This window comes from Pithys albifrons, chromosome 4, assembly GCF_047495875.1.
Source record: "Pithys albifrons albifrons isolate INPA30051 chromosome 4, PitAlb_v1, whole genome shotgun sequence".
Lineage (NCBI taxonomy): Eukaryota > Metazoa > Chordata > Aves > Passeriformes > Thamnophilidae > Pithys > Pithys albifrons.
Window position 1 is genome coordinate 46,415,236 of NC_092461.1, and position 22,220 is coordinate 46,437,455.

General features: G+C 38.4%; 1 protein-coding gene across 2 annotated transcripts in view; it reads right to left on the reverse strand.

Moving 5' to 3' along the window:
* EMC2 (ER membrane protein complex subunit 2) overlaps positions 1–19,956 on the reverse strand; it is a 44,615-nt gene extending 24,659 nt beyond the window's left edge. The window contains exons 1-6 of one of the 2 annotated variants that reach the window (XM_071553984.1): positions 19,716–19,766; positions 14,431–14,473; positions 12,986–13,099; positions 12,255–12,319; positions 7,948–8,033; positions 5,073–5,130 (exon numbers count right to left, since the gene is read on the reverse strand). In XM_071553984.1, the coding sequence (XP_071410085.1) occupies positions 5,073–5,130; positions 7,948–8,033; positions 12,255–12,319; positions 12,986–13,099; positions 14,431–14,437 (330 nt within the window). In that variant the 5' untranslated portion in view covers positions 14,438–14,473; positions 19,716–19,766. Of the gene's footprint in view, positions 1–5,072; positions 5,131–7,947; positions 8,034–12,254; positions 12,320–12,985; positions 13,100–14,430; positions 14,474–19,715 lie in introns of both variants that reach the window. The other variant, XM_071553983.1, reaches the window with a different exon arrangement.
* Positions 19,957–22,220: the final 2,264 nt, after the last annotated feature.

Consider the following 22,220-nt stretch of genomic DNA (forward strand, 5'->3'; position numbering starts at 1 on the left):
TGACTTTAAAATTTCAACAAGAAATCCCTCCCTCTGAAGCTGAAAGCTCTGAAGGAAATGAAGCTGCTACAGTCTAAGAGGGGAAAGTCTTCAAGTGGATAAACAAATTAGTCAAAAGACATAAATTAGAGAAGAGAGTTCTCTGTACAGAGAACCCCAGAATCGACTGCACTAAAAAGTATTGCTCAGCATCTTATAACTGATATGGGAATTAATAGGGATGAAAAGATAAATGATGATAAGAAGTTATTTCAGTATAAAGAACAAAAGCCAACAGCAAAGAATGGCATTAAAAATAATGAATGTCAGCATGATAAAACAATCTCTGAAATTTCATATAGATTAAGGGTTGTATGTAGGGTAAAACAATACTAATTTCACATACACAGAAAACCTGTCTGAATTTTTCCAGTTAGGAGGAAGATGCTGGAGTTGCAACAAACAGGTCTACAAAATATCAGTTCAATAAAAACATCCAAAAACACTGCCCCAAAACCCAAAGCAAAAATACTGGGATACTGGAATTACCTGAAAAGAATACAGAAGTGAACACACCAGTGACACCATTATCTTACTTGTAACTCCTGAATACTCTTGTATTTCTAATACTGACTGCCATTCTGTCCTCTCATTTCTCACCCAAATACAGGAAAAAACATGACACTCAGAAGAGCAGCAGGGTTTCAAGGCACAGAATGACAACAAGAACTGCTAGACCTTAGGATTTCTTAAACTTATAGGGAAGAAAAGTGTAGAAGATCCCTAAAGTCTTGAGCATTGCCAGAGCATAAAACAACAACCAACAGTAACATAAGAATGTAGAGGCATTAAATATTTTCAACCTCACTTCAAGGGACAAAATCTCTATCAACATTTAAAAGAGCTATGCTTACAAAACACACGAAAAATGATGGAATGCACTCTGCTCTCACTTCACCGATCATCACTGAAGAAGAAAAAAAACCCTGCAAACAAAAATGATGCTCCAACTGTCAAAAGCAAAGAACATTTCTTTAGGAACTACATACTTCATTCCCAACTTGACCATCAGTTCTCACTGGGAACTAATCAAAATGGCAGCTACAGTTCTTCATGCCCCTCACCAACCCTATCCTGTATCAGACACAGTGCCAAGCTCTTGATTCCCTTTAAAACTACCACGATACACATTCAAGTTTAGGACTACTTGTGTTTTTCCTGGCAGTGCTGCCAATATATTTAATGAAACTCACACATCACTTGAGAAAATTCCCCCTATTAGTAGATATTTCATTTCCTGAGCTATTTTCCTTTTTGCAACTTAGAACATCCTGTAGATAAATGCACAAAGCTGCGAGTTCTTCCCAGGATGTCTCTGTTCAAAATGAACACACAGCTACTCCAGCAGTTTTAAGGAATTATCACCGCTGAGATGACAAAACAGATATCCAATGCTCAAATTTAGTGCTCATTATTCTCATCTTACTTAGTAGAGATAAGGAGCTGAGGAAAAAAGTTACCAATGGTAGTTATCAATGGTAGTCATGCACAAACTCAGATATTCATGAAATAAAATTGCTGACTATTTACATGATATTAAGATCTTGCTCTGAATCTTTCTACTACTCTGGATTCCCACAGGTCTTCAGCCACCTCCTGTGCTTCTTCTGAAAGATGGACAGCTTGTCTACAAAAAGAATCTGAAAATAGTATGGGAAAGTGTAACTTCATTTGACCCTATGCATACACGTTTTCCTGCCCACTCCCATAAACAACAGAGTTGTTAGCCAAGTATTTCATAAACAGTAGAAAACAACAGCTTCACTCAGAACACTGTTTTATTATGAAAATTTTAATTTCTAATTCTTTGTTCACACAATTATATTACTAATCCCATGAAGTTAATGAGATTATCCACATACCCTAAGCTAAGCAAGCATACAGAGTGTCTTGTTATATTAAAAGCTTAGTTGAAAAAGTGGCAAGAAAAACAGCAAAAGAATTATCCTAATAAAGATATCACATCTTCTGTGGATTAGAATTAAGACAGAACTTTGTGTCTTATCTCACTTTCCCCTGGTGTTCACCAAGTGCTCTTCAATCTTCTTGATGGCTAAGCTGAATAATCAGGAAAAACTGCAGATGCATCAGGATGTCAGTGGAGTGGGTTAGATGCTAACCTAAGACTTGACCACATGAACTCAATTTCCTTCCTCATCAAGAATCTTCCTTGCACTCCTGGACAGGCCCCGTCAAGAAGGGCCCGACTGACACAAGTATTTCAATGTCTAACACTCCTTCTTTCACAGCAGTGCAAGATAAGGATTTGTCAATGCAATACATTAACAGCAAAAACAAACAAAAAAGTCTGCTATACCAACACTATTAAAAAACCAATGACCCTATTTTTTCTGTTCAGAAACAGAATAAGCATTTTATCTGAAAATCTACAAATAACTTGGTCACTGTGTGGCATCAGTATAAAGATTTTCAACCAGATACTAAATGAAATTTTAATTAATAAAAAAGGCCCTGCAATAGAAAATATTCTTCACACTTCATAACACAGTAATGTTCCAGTTTGAGCTTCATTTCAACTAAAATGGACAAGAATAGAAAAGGTTCCAGATCTTACGCTATTGAAATCTGTGCAAGTTGTGCATTTCACAGGACTCACATTTCATTCATTAATGTTAAAGTCTTTAGAAAAGAGACAGACCATTACTCAACGCCTACGTGAAACAAAATCTCTGAAGTTACATTAGCATTGTTTCACTGTGAAATGAGTCATCTTTTTCAGCAAGTAAACTCAGAGTGAGATAAAACATTGAGAGATGATCATCTTTTAAAAACAAGGACTACTTTGAATTCTAGCCTAAGGGATTAAATAAAATTATTACTGTTACCTTAATTTCAGCATTTTGCATGCAACAAAACCTCAACCCGAAGTCCATTACATAATTTCAGTTGAAAGTTCACTTGTCGTAATGGAAAAGTCTGCTATGTGTGTAGAAGAAATAATTTTTTGGAAAAGCTTTTTCCATGCTTCTATTTGATCAGTCAATGCAAAGTATGATTTTTACATTATTTGCGTGAACAAATGTCTGTGTTTCACTTTAAGGACTTGCCAAAATGCCTAATGTATATAAGCAATGTGTCAGCAGACTAGAAGAAATTTCTGTAAGGTAAGGCGAGTGCCAAGGCAAACTCAGCAGCAGTTGTTTTTTTCAGAACCTTGAAATACTTATCTTCCTACAGCAACCACATGTCTACATGGAAACAATTAACAGGTAAAAAACACAGAGAAATGTGCACGACAATTTATCAAAACTTTCTATTTAACCTTCACTTTTCACACCAAGGCTTACTCAACCTATTCTACAGTTCTACAGCAAGGAACTTTCACTTCGCATTCAACACTCTCCAACTCTATTCTCAGATCTTAAGAAATCCAACCATGCAGCTTTTCTAGTATTTACAACTTATACTTCTAAATATTACAACTTTATGAATCTTTATGATTTTGTTACAGAGCAAATTGAAATTAGGGAGTCATCTGGCTTTTTACTTATTTCAACATATCATTTTATTTTACAAAACCATCCAACAAACCATTCAGATGACGTTAGCTATGTTGCGACAGCTGAAGAGTAACATTGCCAACAATGCACACTTCAAAGATCTGTGGTTCACAGAAGTCATTGTACTATGGTCCTCCATCTTCCACTGGCGTCAGCAAAAGGTCATAAAGTGCACCTAGATGACCTGTTCTTGTGACTTTGCTTTAAATGGGTCCATACTGGTCTAAAATGACACTTAAGTCTCTGAAACTCTTTGGGCCACACACCGATAAAAATCCACCATTTACTGAGGCCAGCTACGTATCTTGTACTCACAACTTCTTGAGCTCAAATTTCTACTGCTCCAGGGAGAGTGAAAAATAAAAATGAAGAATTGAAATAGTTCTTTTTACTCTTGCACAAGACATCTCAGTTCTATCACTGCTCACAGACAAACTTTATCCTAGCTGTTGTCAAAGTGTGTAACTTGGTACTAATGTTTTTCAATGTATTACCTTGAAAATAACTTTGCAGTGGTTTGGGGGTGTTTTTTACTGTTTTTCTTTGTTTTTTATTTTGTTTTGTGGGCTTTTTTAGTGGTTTACTTACTTTAAGTGATTGCTCTTGATCTATATCCAGCTCTGGCATACCATATATAATCCCAGTTATCTGTGGTTCTGTGGGTTTTCCCCTCCTGAACCGCAGACCACATCAAATAAGCTGACCAAAGAAAGGCAGGGGTTCAACACACACCTAGGAAGGTTGACCTGAGGCTGCCAAAACATCTGCAATAGCCCAAGTATTACATTTACACAGACGTTTACCCAATAAACAGTTCCTCAAAATCAAGTAAACAAACATATACCCTCAATGATTAATAATAATCAACTGACCCTCCAACATGTCATACAAAATTTTGAAACTCCAGTTTCATTACATTTCTAGTTCTATTGTTGCATGAAAATATATTGCTACAAGTTTCTGTAGACTTTTATTTTGGCATCTAATAGCTCACTGTGGCTTCTACCACCAGTTATTGAAAAAATGCTTAAAAGAACAGTACAGTCTGTCTCAGATTTTGTTTTATATGATTGGCATGCTTTATGCATTTTGATTCAAGAGCTAGTAAAATATCCCAGACAATAAACCAAAATAACTGCTATTCAAGCACTACCTGAGTGTATTCATAGCTAATCATTAAGTGAGATTAAGCATTAGGAATACAGAAGACACATGGCAGACCATATTATTCTTGTAATGTCAAATATTGAGGGAAATGAAAGAGCTGAAAGACCCAATTTAAACGCCACTAGGACTGCTGGGAAATGGTTAGTTATAATCCTATCTTCTAAAACCAGTGCTTAAGCAGATATTATATCACATCTTATAATGAAACAAAGGTAATATAGGTTATTATACTAGGAAACTAAAGGAAACAAATACACTAATACAGACATGCATAGTGAAACAGAAAACATAGTCACAATTTCTAACAACAAATCATTGCAGTTTAGAAGTATCTTTTAAACTTACTGTATTCGTTGAATCTTCTTGTAAAATTCTATCATATAACTGGATAGCATCATCATACCTGTTCAAAGAAATCATTTGCATTTATTTATGCTAAGACAAAATTCCTAATTTTTGACTGCCTTTGCAGTAGTTAATAACGCTCCTGCACTTTCTATAGTGAAAAATAATATACATATACTAAGCAAATTTTATTAATAAGAAATTCATTTGAGTGCTAAATATCAACAACAGTATTCTATGTCACCAAGTTAAAAAAACCCATGGTAATTACTTCATGGAATACTGTTTCAGCAGCAAACTTTTACACTCAGTATCTTACTCTCCTGTCCTCTTTTTCTATACCAAACAGGTCCAACCACCATAACCACACTCTCCTCCTATCTCCCAAGAAACAGAAATCCCAAAATTTTAAAAGCCATCCAAATTCATGACATTTCACTTCATTGTTGTAATTAAAAACTTCATGTAAGATTCTTTTTTGTGACTTTAAAAAGTAAAAGCAGCTCCATACAGTAAACTGAAAGGATTCACAAAAGCATCTATCCCAGACTACAACATAAATCCTGAAAGAAAATATTTTCCACCATCAGTTTTTATTAATTAATTCTGCTATTTGAAGTATGCTGAAAACAGGTTACTTCAGGTGCTATGGGCACTTCAAACCTACTGGGAAACAGATCTGTGCATTCAGTCAACTGTGAACATGACCCAAACTGGACAAATGAAATAATTCAATTCAAAACACATTCGAGTATACAGCTGTTGTGCTATTACCATACAACTAGGGTATATACTGTGTCTTCGTGTATAGTTTGACAAGTATAGTGTAGTTTGACAAATCTGCTGGCAGATTTTTGATGCTACATGTTCCTTCTCACTTTGGACACTCATTTACATACTCTCACTGTTCCCTAAGGACTGCTGACATAAGCACAGCTCAGCTGTCTAGTCCAGTTACCATAAGGTATGAGAGCAAATGTGAAAGGAAGTGTAAAGCAGAAACCTGAAGAAGGTGACTGCTACAGACTAGAGCAGATGTGCTGTAAAATGCTGTATTTCTGTTCTCTGTTAGTTGCTACCTTATCAGATGGATTTTCGAAGACTGAACATGATAGCCATAATCCCAGCTTTACATGGTGAAGTTCCAGGATATTATTTTGATTAGCAAATGTCTGCAAGGATGTCTCAGTCTACAGGGATGTTCTTCATTTTTTTCTCTTTCTTTTGGGGAAAGCAGGATCCTTCTTAGATCCTGCAAGTCACTTAGAATTTAACAAAAGTTTCACCTCTGCAATTGAAAATGTAATCTAAGTTTTCCTAGACTTTCTGGACTCCCTTTACAAATAGTGGAGACAGACAGGCTTCTCCAAGGCATGGCTTAGAGCACTTACAAATAGGTTCTTGTTCAAGACAACCCAAAGCTGAAGCCTCTTTCTTTGACTTCTAGAGAAAAATCTATGAAGATGAAACCTCAGCTTTTTTTAATGCCTCTGCTCCCTGATACTCCGATCTCAAAGATCTAACCTGACAGACACATTTTGATGAGCACTTTCAGAAAGCTGTGGTTCACTAGCACTTCACTGATGAAGCCACACATAATGTTTGTGCAGCAGTCATCTCCCACAAAGATCTACTCCCATGCAATAACATCTCCAGTGTAGTCATATAAACCTGAACTGAATTATGATCTATTGTACTTTTGAATAGGTTTCAGGAAGGGTGAAAATCTGCTGCCATTTTCTCACTGTCCTCCTACCCTACATAAAATGAAGACAAGAGCGCTAAGTTTAATGGAAATTTTTCACTAACGTGTATTTGATATAAAGTGTGTGCAAAATATGGACCATCTGTCTCCCTGAGATGGCTCCTGTGGCTGGAGTCCAGTTACTCCTTCTTTTTGATCCACGCAATGGACAATCATTGGTGGCTCATATCAAATGCCATTTTCAAAGTTAATTTTCCAACAATATAATGAAAGAAGAACCTTTGATAAATAAGTATCTTTATAAAAAGCATTTTTGATGTACTTCCAATTTCTTGTATCAAGATGGCCCAAAGACTCCAAACCTCACCAACTCTGTATGCAAAATGAGGCAGAGAACAGATTTGATAGCACTCAAAGGCACCGAAAGATGGAGTCCTCCTCAACACCGATGACAAGTGCTTTAGAACAGAATGTTGACATCAAAGATGTATCCAAGGAGAAAGGTGGACAATAAAGTTCATCCTCAAGTCTTGAGGTCATTCATCTTGGAAAGACAAAGTTTTAATCTATTCACTGTTACAGTAATTCCTTTTAAACTTAGCATGCTATAACCATCCTATAGGATATTTCAAAACGTCAGTCTAATTTTTAGGTTCTGCCATTCTATTCCATATGTTTCGTTGAGTCATTTTTATAGCAAACTCTATAAATTTAACCTCTATTAAGCTCATTTACCCACACTCAGAAAACAATGATAAAGAGCTGCATCCTGCTGTAATTAGGAGCATAGAAGAACAATTAAGGCAAAAAAATGCTGGCACTGATTTTCACATTCTGCTCTAGCTCTGTGAGATAAAACATACACCTCACAGAATTTGCCAAAAAAAGTGCACAGTGTTTTACTGCATAAGGACTTATTCTTACAAGTAAGAGATCTCTCTGATCTATGAAATCTGATGGCAAGATTGAAAAAATGAAACACTGCATAGTACCTGAAAAAACACAATACAGATGTCTTAAAATTATAATATGATCATGCACACTGTTATTTCCTATGAAGAAACTGCCTAGCATTGTTTTGCCATGACTTTGTAATGCCTGAATGCTTTTTTAAGAAAAAGCAAGCACTTTTCCAGACAGAAAGTACATTTTTTAAAATTCATGTTTTACCTTTCCATAGCTTCAAATCTCATTCCAGTTAATCGTTTAACTCTGTGACTTCCAGGAAACTGCCGCCGTAGTTCCTGAAGACAAAACTATACAAAGAACCAAAAACACTATTGTGAATATGATCAACTACACAGAAGCCAGGAGCTAAAATTAAAAAACAAAACCAAAAAAACTTGGCTGGTAATTCAACAACTTGGAATGACAGTTTTGAGTAAAAGTAAATACCAACTTTTGAAATGAGCAATGAAATGCATTGATAAAGAGAAGGTCAGAAACAACTCTCTCTATTAGAAGACTAATTTTAAGAAATATCTTCCATACAGGTCATTAAGATTGTCAGGCGCCCTTGGAAACAGCTGTTTGCCTAGAAAATGAAACTTATCTACTAAAACACCCCTGATACTATTAAAACTTTAAGTCTACTCAGTTGCTGCATAATCATAACACAAGACAGTAAAAAAAATAAAGACAGTAAGAGCTTATGTGGTACTTCTTTAATAAATGGGTATCTCACAATGGAACAAACTATGCTAATACAATGCGCCATATTTATTTTTAAAATAAAACTTTGAAATCCAAAGAAAATGTTTGTCACTGGCTTGGGTACAGCCTGTTGGCAGAAGAGGCATAGTTTTTAACTCCTGAAATCAGAGAGACACCTGGGAAGGATAAAAAGGATTCATCACAGGCAGATTGCTCTGGATTAGCGAAAAAGGATATTTGATAGAGGGACTGAGTCACAACTTCCCCAAAGCAAACTAGCTTGTAACCATACCATGAACATGGCTAGACAGCATTGCAAAGTTTGTAGCTGGCTCATTATGGTGGGAGGCAGGAAAATCCACAGCTGTCAAACAGACCAGTGGTTTGAATCTTGTTAAAAGCTTCACACTGAATCCTCCTCTGCTGGATGGTTATTTATACAACTCAGCTTAGAAACTTGTTCTTCAGACCTAAGATTTTAGCAGAGGTCTATCTACATAATCTGTTCCATCTCATCACATCCACTGGTCAAAAGAAAAAGTACAGAAGTAACAACTAGTTTTTGTAGATAAACAGGTTGCTAGAGCATATCCAAGAGGAATATTCATATCTCTCCAAGATGCTAAAAACCAGAAAAGGATGAGAGAAAGGAAACAGTAACCAAAGTAGTAATGCTTAGCCTCAAGTATGCACAGAGACGATTTTCATCACAATCAACTTAGCTTGCAATGGACCAAGACTCTAACAGTAAAATTTCACATAGAAAAGCTCAGATCTAGTACAGAAATGGTTTACTGGCACTTCGAGTGAGGTTTAAGTGAACTGCTGCTGCTCTAGTCATAAAAAGCTACATGTACTTAGCAGTGTATTACATGATGCCTGAACTAACCTGTGAACATAAAATTCCAGAAAACTAGTTTCACTCCAGCTTTTAAAACCCAAACAACCTTGTAGACTTTAAAAAGAACTTTTGTGGGCAATAAATCCACACTGTGGTCCAGTGACCAGGGAATCAAGGATGGTGATTTTTTTGCATAAATATATGTGCTACTTTTCTCCAATAGAATGTTCAATTAACAAAAATTGTAAAATTTACAATAATACTAAACTCCACAATCTGAAGAAGGACATTGACACCTAAAATACCTCACTGACAATATGAAAGAACCAGTATCCAAGTGCAGGAGTAATACACAATCAGAATTGTTCACATTAGATCTGACTACACAATCATTAGTTAACCAAACACTACAGCCAAAAGGCCAAAATAAAATCCTGTAGGTTACACTATCAGGCACAATAAAGTGACAGAAAAAGTTGTGAGAAAGTAACAAACAAGTGCATGAATTAACTACACTAGGTATATCTTCAAAATATTCTGGACTCAGCTACACTGAATTTCCGCTTTTTAAATTTAAACTTGCAATCCTCAAAATGGTTTATGTTATTCAGGACTGGCTGTGCACCATGTCAATAACCTACTTTTAAGATTCTCTCAGAAACTCAGCAGTTACAATGGCAAACATAATTTCAATGTGAACTTTCATTTGTGCTTAATTTGCTTTCTGATTTCTTTTTAATCATGGGTTTTAATTTTAAAGGTCTGACAAAGGCAAAGAAATATAAACTTGGACTTCAACAGGTAAAACACTGGTAGTTCAAGTGCTGCCAAGGTGATTGCACTAAAACATGTGCATAAAACAGGCTGGTTGCAGCAGGAACACACCTTACATAGTCATTTTGTGCAGGACAGAAAGAACAACAGTAATAAACAGAGGAAAGACAAATAAAAAAGTCAGATAAATTACTCTGAAAACCACCTTAGCCTTTGCATATGGAGCAGATGAGATCTATCCCCCTAAGCAAAATGCATCACAGCTGTCAAGAGCTCATTGCTAAAAAAACAGAAGTTCCAAAGCTGTTTGTCTACTTTGGAGCTGTAGTAAAATGCCACATATGATGCTGACTTGTTTGAATTAACTACTTCTTTATTATAAATCAGTCAAATTAAAAAAATAAAAATCAGGACTAAGGCTTCCTTCTAAGTTTTTAACCTTCTTTCTGAGCTGCATATAAAATGTTGTGTTCCCTTCATGTCAAGCAATACTCCTTCAAGGGCACAGAAACTGAAATTTAAAATCCCTGCCAGGGTTAGTAAAAACAAAAAGTGTTTCACAACTGATCTTTCAACACTGGCTCGCTCAAGAACTTTGTGGAAGTCTTCCTTAAAAGACCCTGAAAACAAAGACCAAAACTCTTTTACATATAAATCAGGAGACAGAAATGTATTTATTTAAACAGTAAGTCTATTTGTTTTTCTTTAAACAGACAGCTATACTGCAGCAGTATTTTCTTCTGAGGAACAAAAGAGAGGGAAATTCAGTGGGTTCACAACAAGTTCAAAGTCTTGTGCTGTATTTTCCAGCATACTCCATTTTACCACATACATATGGGATGCAAGATAAACTTGCCTAGTTCTGCCTACTTTCAAACTGTCCTTCTCCCAACTACAGCCTCTACTCTGATCCTTTGCTTTGAGTTTCACCCAAATGACATCACATGAAGCTCAAAGACTTTATGAAGTATTTTGCCATCTGACAGAGACCAAGGCACTGGAGGAGTAATCCCCATGAAAGACCTGGAGCCCTGAAAATGTCTTTTCACTTAGAATAAGCTCAAGCTCAATGGCTTTCAGGGCACAAGAAAAGCCTCTGGTTTTTTTCATTGTTTTGTGAAGGAGGGGTAAAAAGATTATTAGATTTTTTTGAGTAAAATACAATTGTCCCTTTTCCCGTTGTTGCCTTGAAAGTATCAGCCAAGCTTACTTGTTTGGTGGATTTTTTTGTTTCAGTGGTTTTTTTCTATTTTTAATCTAATGAACAGATGTCACAGTTAAAAACAAACTACTTTTATCTAAATTGGTATTTTTATCACTCAAATAAATTTGCATAAAAATTGACAAAACTCAGACACTCATTAACAATATTTTTATCAACACTCACTAAATAATTTGGATTGCATGGAACCTTTGCAGTTCACCTGCTCCAAATTCCTATTCAAAACAAAGCTAGTTTACAAGGAAGTGCAGAGCCATATCCCAACCTATTTTTAAACATTTCCAATGGAGATTCTACAGTTTCTCTGTACCATTTGTCATAAAGTGTTTACTAAGTTTTTCCTAATATCTAGTTGGAATTTCCTTTGTTGCAGCTTACATCTAAACACTTGTCTTCTGTTGCATAATTATGAAAATATGTGTCCATCTTCTTTATTCCTTCCCATTAGCATATATTCAAAGATAACAGTAAAATCCCTTCTTGGCTTTTTCAAGATTTAAACTAAGATCTCTCAGTTTTTCCCTATCCATTATGCAGTTCAGCTCCTCATTCATCTTGAAGACCTGCTCCAACATGTCAATGACTTTCTTTGATGGCAGCCAACATGACATATAATATGATACGTATAATGGGACATTTTACCTCAAAACATTCAAAAAAACAATATAATTTGAGAGGTTTTCAATAAACACTGTCTGTACAATATGGCAACTTCAATATTATTCTTGACATTTAGCCCATACCAGAGTAGCTCTAAATATTTTCATGGCTACTGGAGGACATGTGATCTGTCTAAACAAAAGTTACACATTAGAGAAGGTAGGTGGGGGCGGTTTCTTCCCAGCAGTGTATTTCTTGATAGACATTCTTTCTACCAGGCCAAGCTGTGGAGTTCAGAATATCCTATAACTGTTCAAAAAACTATCTGGAAGAGACATCCAGAACAAAAACTTACAGTATGAAGGAAAAGTCAACTTGAAAACTTACCAATGCCAAATCATCTCGACTGCAGTCCAGGGCAGCAATCATCACCTGTTCATAAATTATCCAAACTAGACAGAAAAGAGACAATAAATGCAGATAACTGGGGGGAGGGGGTGGTGTCAGACAATAAGAAGCACTTATGCTGTAAATAGGACAAACTAATTCTGTCTGTACATTTTCCCCCTTTCTACTCCCATGGATCACTGCTGAAACAGGGACAAATTAAGAAACTGCTGGAATTAATTAAAAACATATTTAAGCAATTTAGTGCTCTTAGTACTTAAGTACCTTCTGACATTTTGAAAGGCAAAAAAAGCTCTAATTGTCTATTTTTCCCAACACTGTAACTGCAGTCTTCTAAACAGATCCCCATTAGGACTTGCTGTCTGATCAGACACTTTTCAGTTTTTACCACAGTGCTGAAGAACAGAAAATTAGTCAAATAATGGCTAAGTAACAGTTTCATACAAAGTTTTCACATAATGGTGTAACTACTAATATAGCAAGCTAACAGTTCTACCAGGTAATTCCTACACCTGTTCCCTGCTGCTTCTATTTGAGAAAAAAATAAAACTCTTGAGATTACAGCAGCCTATTAGCCTATGAAAGTAATTTATATTTCATCACTATCACATACAGAAAAACAACAAAAAGGCTGTTAAATAAAACAGAGACTGAAAAGAGAAAACCAAATCAGACAATGTAAACTTTAAAAATAATGATTGTTTACTCACTGTCATCTCCAAGTTTAGATGCATATTCATTAATTAACTCTTCTCCAACATCCACTATTTGTTCACTGTTTCTGTAGTTTTCTTCCCTCCATTTCCTCATTTTATCACGCATATCTGTGTGCAAGTGGAAGAAAAAAAAATGGTATTTACAGCTAGTAATACAATTTTAATGTAATTTCTGGAAGCTATGCCTAGGAAGAATGGGTTTAGAGAGCAATAGAACTAAAAAAAGTGAGTTCAACTAATATTAAAACACTACCAGAGAACAGATAGAGGTACCAGACCTCTGGAACCCTATTACAGAAACTGTGCTCATGCTCATACAATTAATTCAGCTTCTAAGTTTGCAGTCTCTCAGGCCAGCAACATATGCACTAAAGAAAGGTATACCTAGTTATCCAATAAATAAAATTATCCAAGATTAGATAAAATAGGCTACAAGAGATTTCTTCCAAGTAGTTGCACATATTTAAAACCAATACTAATTGTGCTTCTGTTACAGGTAAATAAATCTTCTCTTGAAGTATGTGAAAAACTACTATAACTTCCACTCTAAAAAGAATCTACGCATTCCTAGAGCAAGGAGCTTCAAGAAAGGCAGACTTGGAATTGAAGGCTTTCTACACCAGGGAAGTACACAAAGGTATAAAAAAGTATCACTGTTTATCTAGGCAAGATAGAAAAGATGGTTTATTTTAACATTGGGACTTCTGTTTCAAGCGTATATTTACTGTGCATCAGATCTCCAAGAGAGAAGGCATATTCATGAAGTCAGCTAGAGAGTGCCACCGAGCCCAGGCTTTACTTATCCTCTGATCAGGAGATCACTAAGAATGTGATGTTATATACACAGACATTTATGTACATGTAGATGATCTATATACAAGAAAAAATTTTGAGAAAACTTTAGGAAAATAGTTTTCATTACCAGATAGTGGCTTTACTAATAAGAAGGTACCAGGATAAATGTTGCCAGTATTTTTTAAAAACTTTACAACAGCTGGAAAAACAAATACAATGACAGACCTAAACACTGTCAGTTTTTCTTGCACATCAAAACACACTTAATGTAAATGACAGTTAAAAATTAAGCACTGAATGTTGTTCCATCTACCTGAAGTGATCTCAGATCACTCATAAGAGCGTTATTGTGCTACATTTTGTCTTTTGAAATTCAACCAAAACCACCACAGGGTTACATTTCATATGCCTGGGCAAAGTTAAATAATTCTAGACACATGATGGTCCCTGGAAATTCAACATTAGACAGCAAGAATGTGAGAAAACACAAACATTCAGAAAAACTGACAAGCTAAATGCTTAAAAATAAATAAGCTGTCTAATTTCCACACACTCATTTACTTGGAAATTACCAATGCCTTCATTCCAGTGTGATTCCAAGTGGAATAGTGTCTCAATTATGTATTAACAGAATGCACATTTACCATTCATCACGCAAGTACAGCATTTACAGCAATAAAGAAAAACCTGTAGGACAGAGAATAGAACATCAGCTGATGACTGAAAAATAAGGTGAAAAAAGGTTCTTATTAATGTTAATCAATTAAAAGACTAGTTTTAGAAATACTGACTTTTATGTGAAAGGCAGAAGAAAGAAAACACTAAAAACTACAGTAAAACTTACACATGGCTTTTTACACTATTGTCAAATAATAATTTTTTACATAGAAAGCTATCCAAAGAGCCAGACAATAACTTAAGTCTTGGAGACACACAATACAAAGGCTGTATGAGAGCAATCAGGGATTTTAGGAAAACAAACAAAGAAAAAAAAGTATGGTAAAGAAATGTCTAGTTTTAATTATGATTTCTCCTGTCACATATACAGGCTGAGCAATTGATCCATTTGGTTTAGACCTGGGTTTTCCTAGACTGGCAAGCTTTACACATATAAATCAAAACCTTACGAGTTCAAACGAGCAGACATGCTTGCCACAATGTTTGCCTAAAACCATGCAAGCATCTACTGCAAAGCCAAGAGACACAACCTGGTTTTTATTTTTGCATCTGTTAAGCTGTCAGTTCATTTGGCTTGAGCAACCAGATATGCAGTAATCCTATAAATACTTATACTTTCATTGATGAGTTGGATCATAGTTTTCAAGTCCTCAACTAAAGTAAACAGTAAATACATGGAGGAATAAGGACACCACGCACCAGACCAATGTGATTAAGTGAATGCCCTTTATTACACACTGCACATGGTTTATAGAGGGTTAAGGCTACATTCAATTTGCTAAATTGAATTTCACACCATCTAACTGCAAACTCTAATTGGTTATAATCCATATCTCACAAGTCCAGTGGGGTTTGGTGAAATCATGTTTTCAGGAACATCTCCGGTATCCTGTGGGAAACCTGAGGAGTTCTCATGAGAAACTTCTGGGGAGTTGCTAAGAACTCCTAGGGAGTGATTTCTCCTTTAGTGGACAACAGCAGCTGTGGCCTTGCTTCTTCTCAACTGATATCTGCCTCCAGTCTCACAGGATCTATATAGATCTGAATTGCTCACCTTTGTACCAACACTCAACATCTAAAAGCACACAATGAACTGAAGGCAATGACCACCACTGGCAGACTCCAAAGTGTCACCTTGACATAGAGCTGCTGGCACTGCAGTAGCTCAGGGACCCCACAGCCATTATACAAATGAGCTCTGTAAGTACATTGTTCCTCTTACAGCCACCAAATCTCCTACCACAGCTCACCTCTGTCCACTCTCATGTGGCAAGTGCAGGCAGAGGCACAGGGGGCTCAGCTGGGCCCTGCAGGTGCTGCCTCTAACCTTGAAACTCAGCTGTCAATAGGGCCTCAACATAAAAAAAAAATTCCACCGTCTCATCTTTGCCTGATATAACCCTATAAATTTATATATAAAACCCAGAGTAAACTCATCTGTCACTTTGATTACAACTGAAAATTAGGAAAGCAAAGAGAGCACATAACACAACAAAACCACTTCAATAACACTTAATTTCACATGGATAATGATGGAGATAAAATGATTTCCTAGTCTTTCCATACAAACAAAATATGAATTCAGTTCCTAAGTCATAGGAAGGAAAAAATTTTATGTTTTAAAGTGGGCTCTAATGACTAGAGACAATAAAGACAGAAGTGTTGAAGTTCTTAAATTTTTTAGGAATTTTCTCTTTTTGTATATAACATGTTCCCTGGATACATACATTTGCAAAAAAATGGCCTCACATAAACACACCATTAAGAATTCCTTGAAAAAAAGTCTCTCTCACATGAACATGCAACAAAAACTTTTAAAGTGCCACTACTTAAGTAGTGGGATTTTTAATATAGAAAACAGCAATACTAATTTAACAATACAGAGACTAGGCATTATGACCTAATAAACATCTTAAAAAATATTGTTTTCACTTGTTTTCAATTTATTTCAAAAGAAATCTAGTTTAGAGAATACACCATCCCTTTCTCTTTTTGGTTTTGATATCCAGGGAAGAGAATTATTGGCTGAAATGAGAGTTGCTGTGACAGCACTCAGACATGTTCAGAAAGATCAGTTATCACCAGCTGAAAGTCAGAGCTTCATTTTAGCAAGGTTTGAGATGTTAATGCCATTATGCTTCTGTGCAAGGTAAAGAAAAGAAACCCTGGTTTATTCTGTCCAATTCTGACAATATGTCAGATGCATTTTCCGTGAAAGCCACTTGTTATTTTGGTAGTTCTTGATTGTCACAACTGCTGCTTGCTTGCGGATTGTGCTAATTCTACGCACAGAGGTGAATTTGGGTGCTCCAAAACCTGCTCCTAAAATGAAGTTACACAGGTGTTTGAGTTTTTTAACGTTTTCACTTAGGGCACAAATTCATCTTCAAGGTACCACTGAAAATATGGTAAATATTTACTCTAAGAAGTTCTATATGGCTTAAGAAACTCCTAGTAAGAGGCTGCACATCACCAGTTGCCATCTGATGTGCTCACCTATTCCATCATGCTCCCGTGCCAGAGCTGCAGTTCTTGGCTCCCTGTCACTCCAAACAGTCTCTTTTATACTTTAAGGAAGCAGGAAATACCCCATTTTCTATAGGAAAATTAGCAACGGTGACCACACAAAAAGGAGCAACATATCACTTCTGTCTCAAGTAAATAAGCTGTAAACTATATGATGCATAACCACATATAAGCTTCTCTTTTAATACCATAGCACCCTGAATCCATGTTTGGATCATTTAAGTCCATTTATCAAGACACTTAAGTTAAATGAGAGGTTTCCGTGCTCCAAATACACTTTAAAGCTTGAGACACAAAGTAAAGAAAGAAAAAAAGACAACAACTCCAAGAGTGGAAAACACAGTTATTTTCAGTCATCTTTCCTAACCACCTGTAAAACGTTTTTACTTAAAATTTAATCATGGTTGAACTCCCATCTCTGTCTCAAAGAGCCTGAGTGAAGAGCAAAGCAAGGTACAAACTATTTAATTTGTCATGTTATTCTGCTTCTGTAACCTCAAATCATATGCATCTTTAAGCAATATGTAAGTCTAAAACGTTTTGTTTAGAAAGGAGTATGTAAGTATATAATGGCCATTTTTAGATAAATATCAACCATACACTTGGTTTCACAGAAACTGAGCATTGTAGAAAGAGTCAAAAAGAGCTATGTTAAATTCCTAGAACTGTGTTCCAGTTCTTTTCTAGGGACTAAGTCACAATACTGCAGGGATCACCCCACCCATGAAAAGCCTTGTTGCACCAGGGATCTGCAAAGGTTCACAAAGAGAAAGAACAAAAGCCTTCTTCTTTAAGAAGAATCTTTTCATGACCCGTTGCAGGAGAAAAAAACCCAGAATTTTTCAGATGTGTTCTTCTAAAACAAGAGACAGCCCCTTGTACTAACACAGATTTTCCCCTACACACCAGCTTTTTCATTTGGATAGAAGATACCAACTGAGAAGTTGATATGATAGAACTCATTAACTGGTCCTCCAAAATTCCTCCTTCAACAGACCCATATGCAAAACTATGCACACAATGCCACAAATGTTAATCAGAACTCTTGGAAAAAGAACATGGATGTTATTTCTAGGATGCTCACCTCGGCATGAATTAGCCAAGTCCAAAAGCAGCAAGCTTGAACATCCTACACCTGGCCTCTACATAAGAGGATAATAAAGATACACTCCACAATGCTCTTGACCAAAAACTCCAGGGTGCTAAATGTACAGAGACAAGTCCACAGTGCACGTTCCCCATCCTGTGAAAAAATCTAATTTTTCTTTCCAATCCCTGATATCTGAGAACAACAGGAAGGAAAAAAAAAAACTCTACACCTAAATCTCTGGGGTTTGTAACAATGTCTGTTAAAGCAAAATAAAAACTGAAGTTTTTTACACAAGTTTTTTTTTAGAGAACTGAAAAAGTCTAACAATAACACTAACAATGTTACAACCTCTCCTTCCTTACAGCAGCCTGCCCACTCTCTAACACAGCTGAGCTTCACACCTCTTACACCGGCTCACTGGAGATACTAAAGAACAGGCAACCAAGCTTATCCCAATTAGTCAATGACATCATGGTGATGCAAGCAAATACCAGAGCAAAGCTACCTATAAACTGACCACTAGACAGAGTGACAAGCAAGTCCACTTCTTCATCTTTATTCATTCTGTTACAGGACTATTTTCTTCAATATTTTCTAAGATTAATGCAATTTGAACTGAAAACTGAATGTTTCGAATTCCATTTTGTTTTGCCTCCGAGTCCTTCTGAAAAAAGGTGCAGGAAAGACAGCATGTGCACTATTTCAATGGGTAAGTTACAGGCATCTGCTAAAATACAATCCCTGCAATATTCCTTCTCTTACCCACAAACCAAACTAAGCAACAATTCATGACTGGGCAATTGTTCTATGGCTCAATTATTTCTTCACAGATTGGCAGTAAATAAATAAAACCCAAAGATCACACAACTTCTTCCTGTATTACCTTCTCTACTATACAATGTTTGTAGCATATGATACACAGCTAAGTTTCCCCTTTATGGCCAAAATTATGGAGAAGCATTTATTTATTCCTGATAGCAGACAGCCATTTGCCAGAGTGCTGTCTTGAGCTCACATGTGAAGAACTGGTTATGACAGAACTGAGAAAGTCAAGTAAACTTCAAACAGTACTGCTATATGAAAAATAAATCACCAACACAATAAAACAGACATGAAAGCTACAAAGACGTGGAGAGCGGGATTTTCAAAAACTTTTTTGTCACTTTAGAGCTTTTTGGAGTTCCCCCAGAAATGCTTATCATCGTATTCTACGAAAATATGAGGTAATTTTCAGTTTATCAAGAGACGAACTATGACACAAACTGCTGGCCTAGCCCAGAGGGCATTTTCTCTTGGAGGCGGTGTGTTCTTGGGGGGAGGCCGCGCAGCGGGAGGAGCGCCCACGGCCGGGGGACGGGGGTCCGAGCCCGGGGAAGCGAGCTGCAGAGCCTGGGGGGCGCTCCGGGCGAGGTGCGCCTTCACCGCCGGAGCTGCCGACACCGAAGGCCGGGCACTGGCGGCCGTTCAAGAGGGCGAGCCGCCCACAGCCCGAGGAGCCGCACCCGCCGCCCCTCTCCCCAGCCCCCGGGCCCACCAGGGCACCGGCGCCGGCCCTGCCGCGCCGCGGGGACAGGCCGGTCCAGGGACAGGCACGGCCCCAGTCCCGGGCGAGCTCCGCCGGTTGCGCGGCGTTACCTTCCCAAGTCACGTCGTACATCTCCGACACCTTCGCCATCTTGGCGGCCGCCCCGTGACGCGCCGCGCTGACGGGCCCGGCCGTCATTGGCGGGACGCAGCGGGGCGGGAGCGGGCCCGGCCCGGCCCGGCCGTGTCCGGGCCCGCCCGACGCCCGGGCCGCGCGCGCAGTCCCGCCGGGGCCGCTGCGGCGCCGCCTCTGCTCCCGCGGGGCCGCGTCTGTTCCGCGATCGCCGTCGCGGCCGGGCGGGGAGAGCGGAGCCCTGTGGCAGCGCAGCTTCCGGAGGGCCGGAGCTGGTGGGGCCGGACGCGGGGCAGTCGGCGCTTGTCCGGCCGGGCCCGGGCTGCTCTGGCCCGTGTTCGCTCCGACAGCGCAGTCACGGGGGGCACGGCGATCCCCGGGCCGGCGCGCCTCGGGCCGATCCTGTCCCGTTCCGCCCGCGGGCCCAGAGGCCTGCCCGAGATTAAAACCTCCGAGCCCAGACTTAAGGGCTGCAGGTTAATTTCCTATTTTATAGTCCACATAAACTGGCCACGTCCAGACACGAGGTTGTACTCGGGCGCGGGCCCGCGATGAGGCATCTGGTGTGGTTCGGGTTCGGCGTCAGAAGTGCCCGTGCGTTCCCTGCCCGGGATCCGGGAGGGCACGGCCCGGCAAGGACCATACATCGGTTTCTGTGCAGGAGCCCCAGAGCCGCCAAGGGCACTGAAACACCACTGCGATGGGTTCCTGGCCACGGGCCGGGGAAGCCCCGAGCGGGTCACAGCCTGGAGTGGGGCCGTGTCCAGCCCTGCCCACCTCTGTGGCTCTCCACTATATCTTCCGACATCATGGCTTCTGCTCACCACTAGCCACACAGATGAAGAGTTTCTTAGTAAATAAGGCGCCTAATTTCAATCCCAATTTCAGTATTGAAGATTTTAAGTAAACAAAAAAAAAAAAAGGGAAAAGGTGATGGATTTTTTAGTTCCTGTATGGTCTATTTGGTATGGTAGTGTTCAGTCAGAGGCTGGACTCAATGATCTCAGAGATCTTTTCCAGCGGAGTTGATTCTGTAATTCTGCACACTAGAGGAGCTGGGTTTTGGGAAATATCACCAGAACCTTAATTGTCTGACATTTAACTTTGCCAGGATCTGTTTCGGGAAATGCTTCAGACTCCATACTCAAAATCAATCCCCTAGCTCCATCAACAAATGAACACTAGTATCATGAAAACCATTTCTGTATATGTCATGTTCCTTCCTCTGACTAGAATAAACTACTAATACTTAATACTGTCTGCAGTATTGTGTCACAACATGTCACAACTTTGACAGCTAAAAGGCCTCAACTAGAATTCAAATGGTGATCTAGAAATGCTGTGTGTGCCTAATTTTTCTTACCTCTAAAGTGGTTCTTGATCTAAGTGACTGGATTGTTTAGGCTTTGTGTAGCACAGCTGTACTTCCAGCTAATTTTAAAATGCCAGTGGCTGTATTATCTGAACACTTCCAAAAACATCTCATATGAGTAGGGAACTGGTATTCCTGTTTTACCAGTAAAAGAATGAATATAGAGTGGTTACAGGCCAGGTCCATAAAGGTTTTAGCACACACCTGCTCTGCACATTATATGCTCTGCACGTTCAGTAACAGTGAAATGGCTGAGGTAAAATGAAAAATTAACTTAAAGAGTTCAGTGCTGCTGGATTGCTGAGCTAGCCATAATGCCTAATGTGGGACAGACAGAACTTTTAGGAATATAAATCCAAAATTTTGAAGCTTTTAGAGGCCCTGTCAGCTGTCACCTAATGCTGAAGGAGCTGAAATTTCAGAAATGTGTGTTTGAAGTGTTTGGGAGGGGTTTGGACTGGCTGTTCCCTGGATATCTAACTCTGTGCTTCTGCACCTGCCCACAACTTTGTCTCGGTGAGAGGCAGGAGACGGTACACCACAGGGGCTCAGTCTCGTTACTGTTCTCAGCAATAACTCTGATCTCTCTCCTAGCAAGATTTAGACAATTCCCCAGTTATTCTGGATTCCTTCCCAAGACGTGCAGCACTCCACCTGCACTGTAAGACGAGACCAGGTCTTGAAGTTATGCACTGTAAGTGCTGCCTGCTGTCTTTCTTGGAGATAGTCTCGAGCGACTTGCCTAAAATCACATACACCATGTTCTGTCGAGCTCAAGGCTCACCCTTCCACTGCATACCTCTGCTATTACTGTGAAGTAGAAAACCATCCACACTCACCAAGAGACGGGAATTATTGTTACAATATCCCGTTATGCCAGATACTGTTATAGTTGGAAACAGAAATGTTTTTGGTATTAAGCTTTTTCTTCTTGGAAACTAAAACAGTGGTTTTGAAAACTGTTTTTTAATGCCAAGGAGCTTCATCACTCAATTAAAAGTTTAAAGTGTTTTGTTAATAAAGCTTAAAATGCTCTAAAAAGGTAATAGTCATGTGAAATCTCTTTTCTGGATCTGTCATTTTCTGCTCTTGTGCCACTTCTGCAGGAACC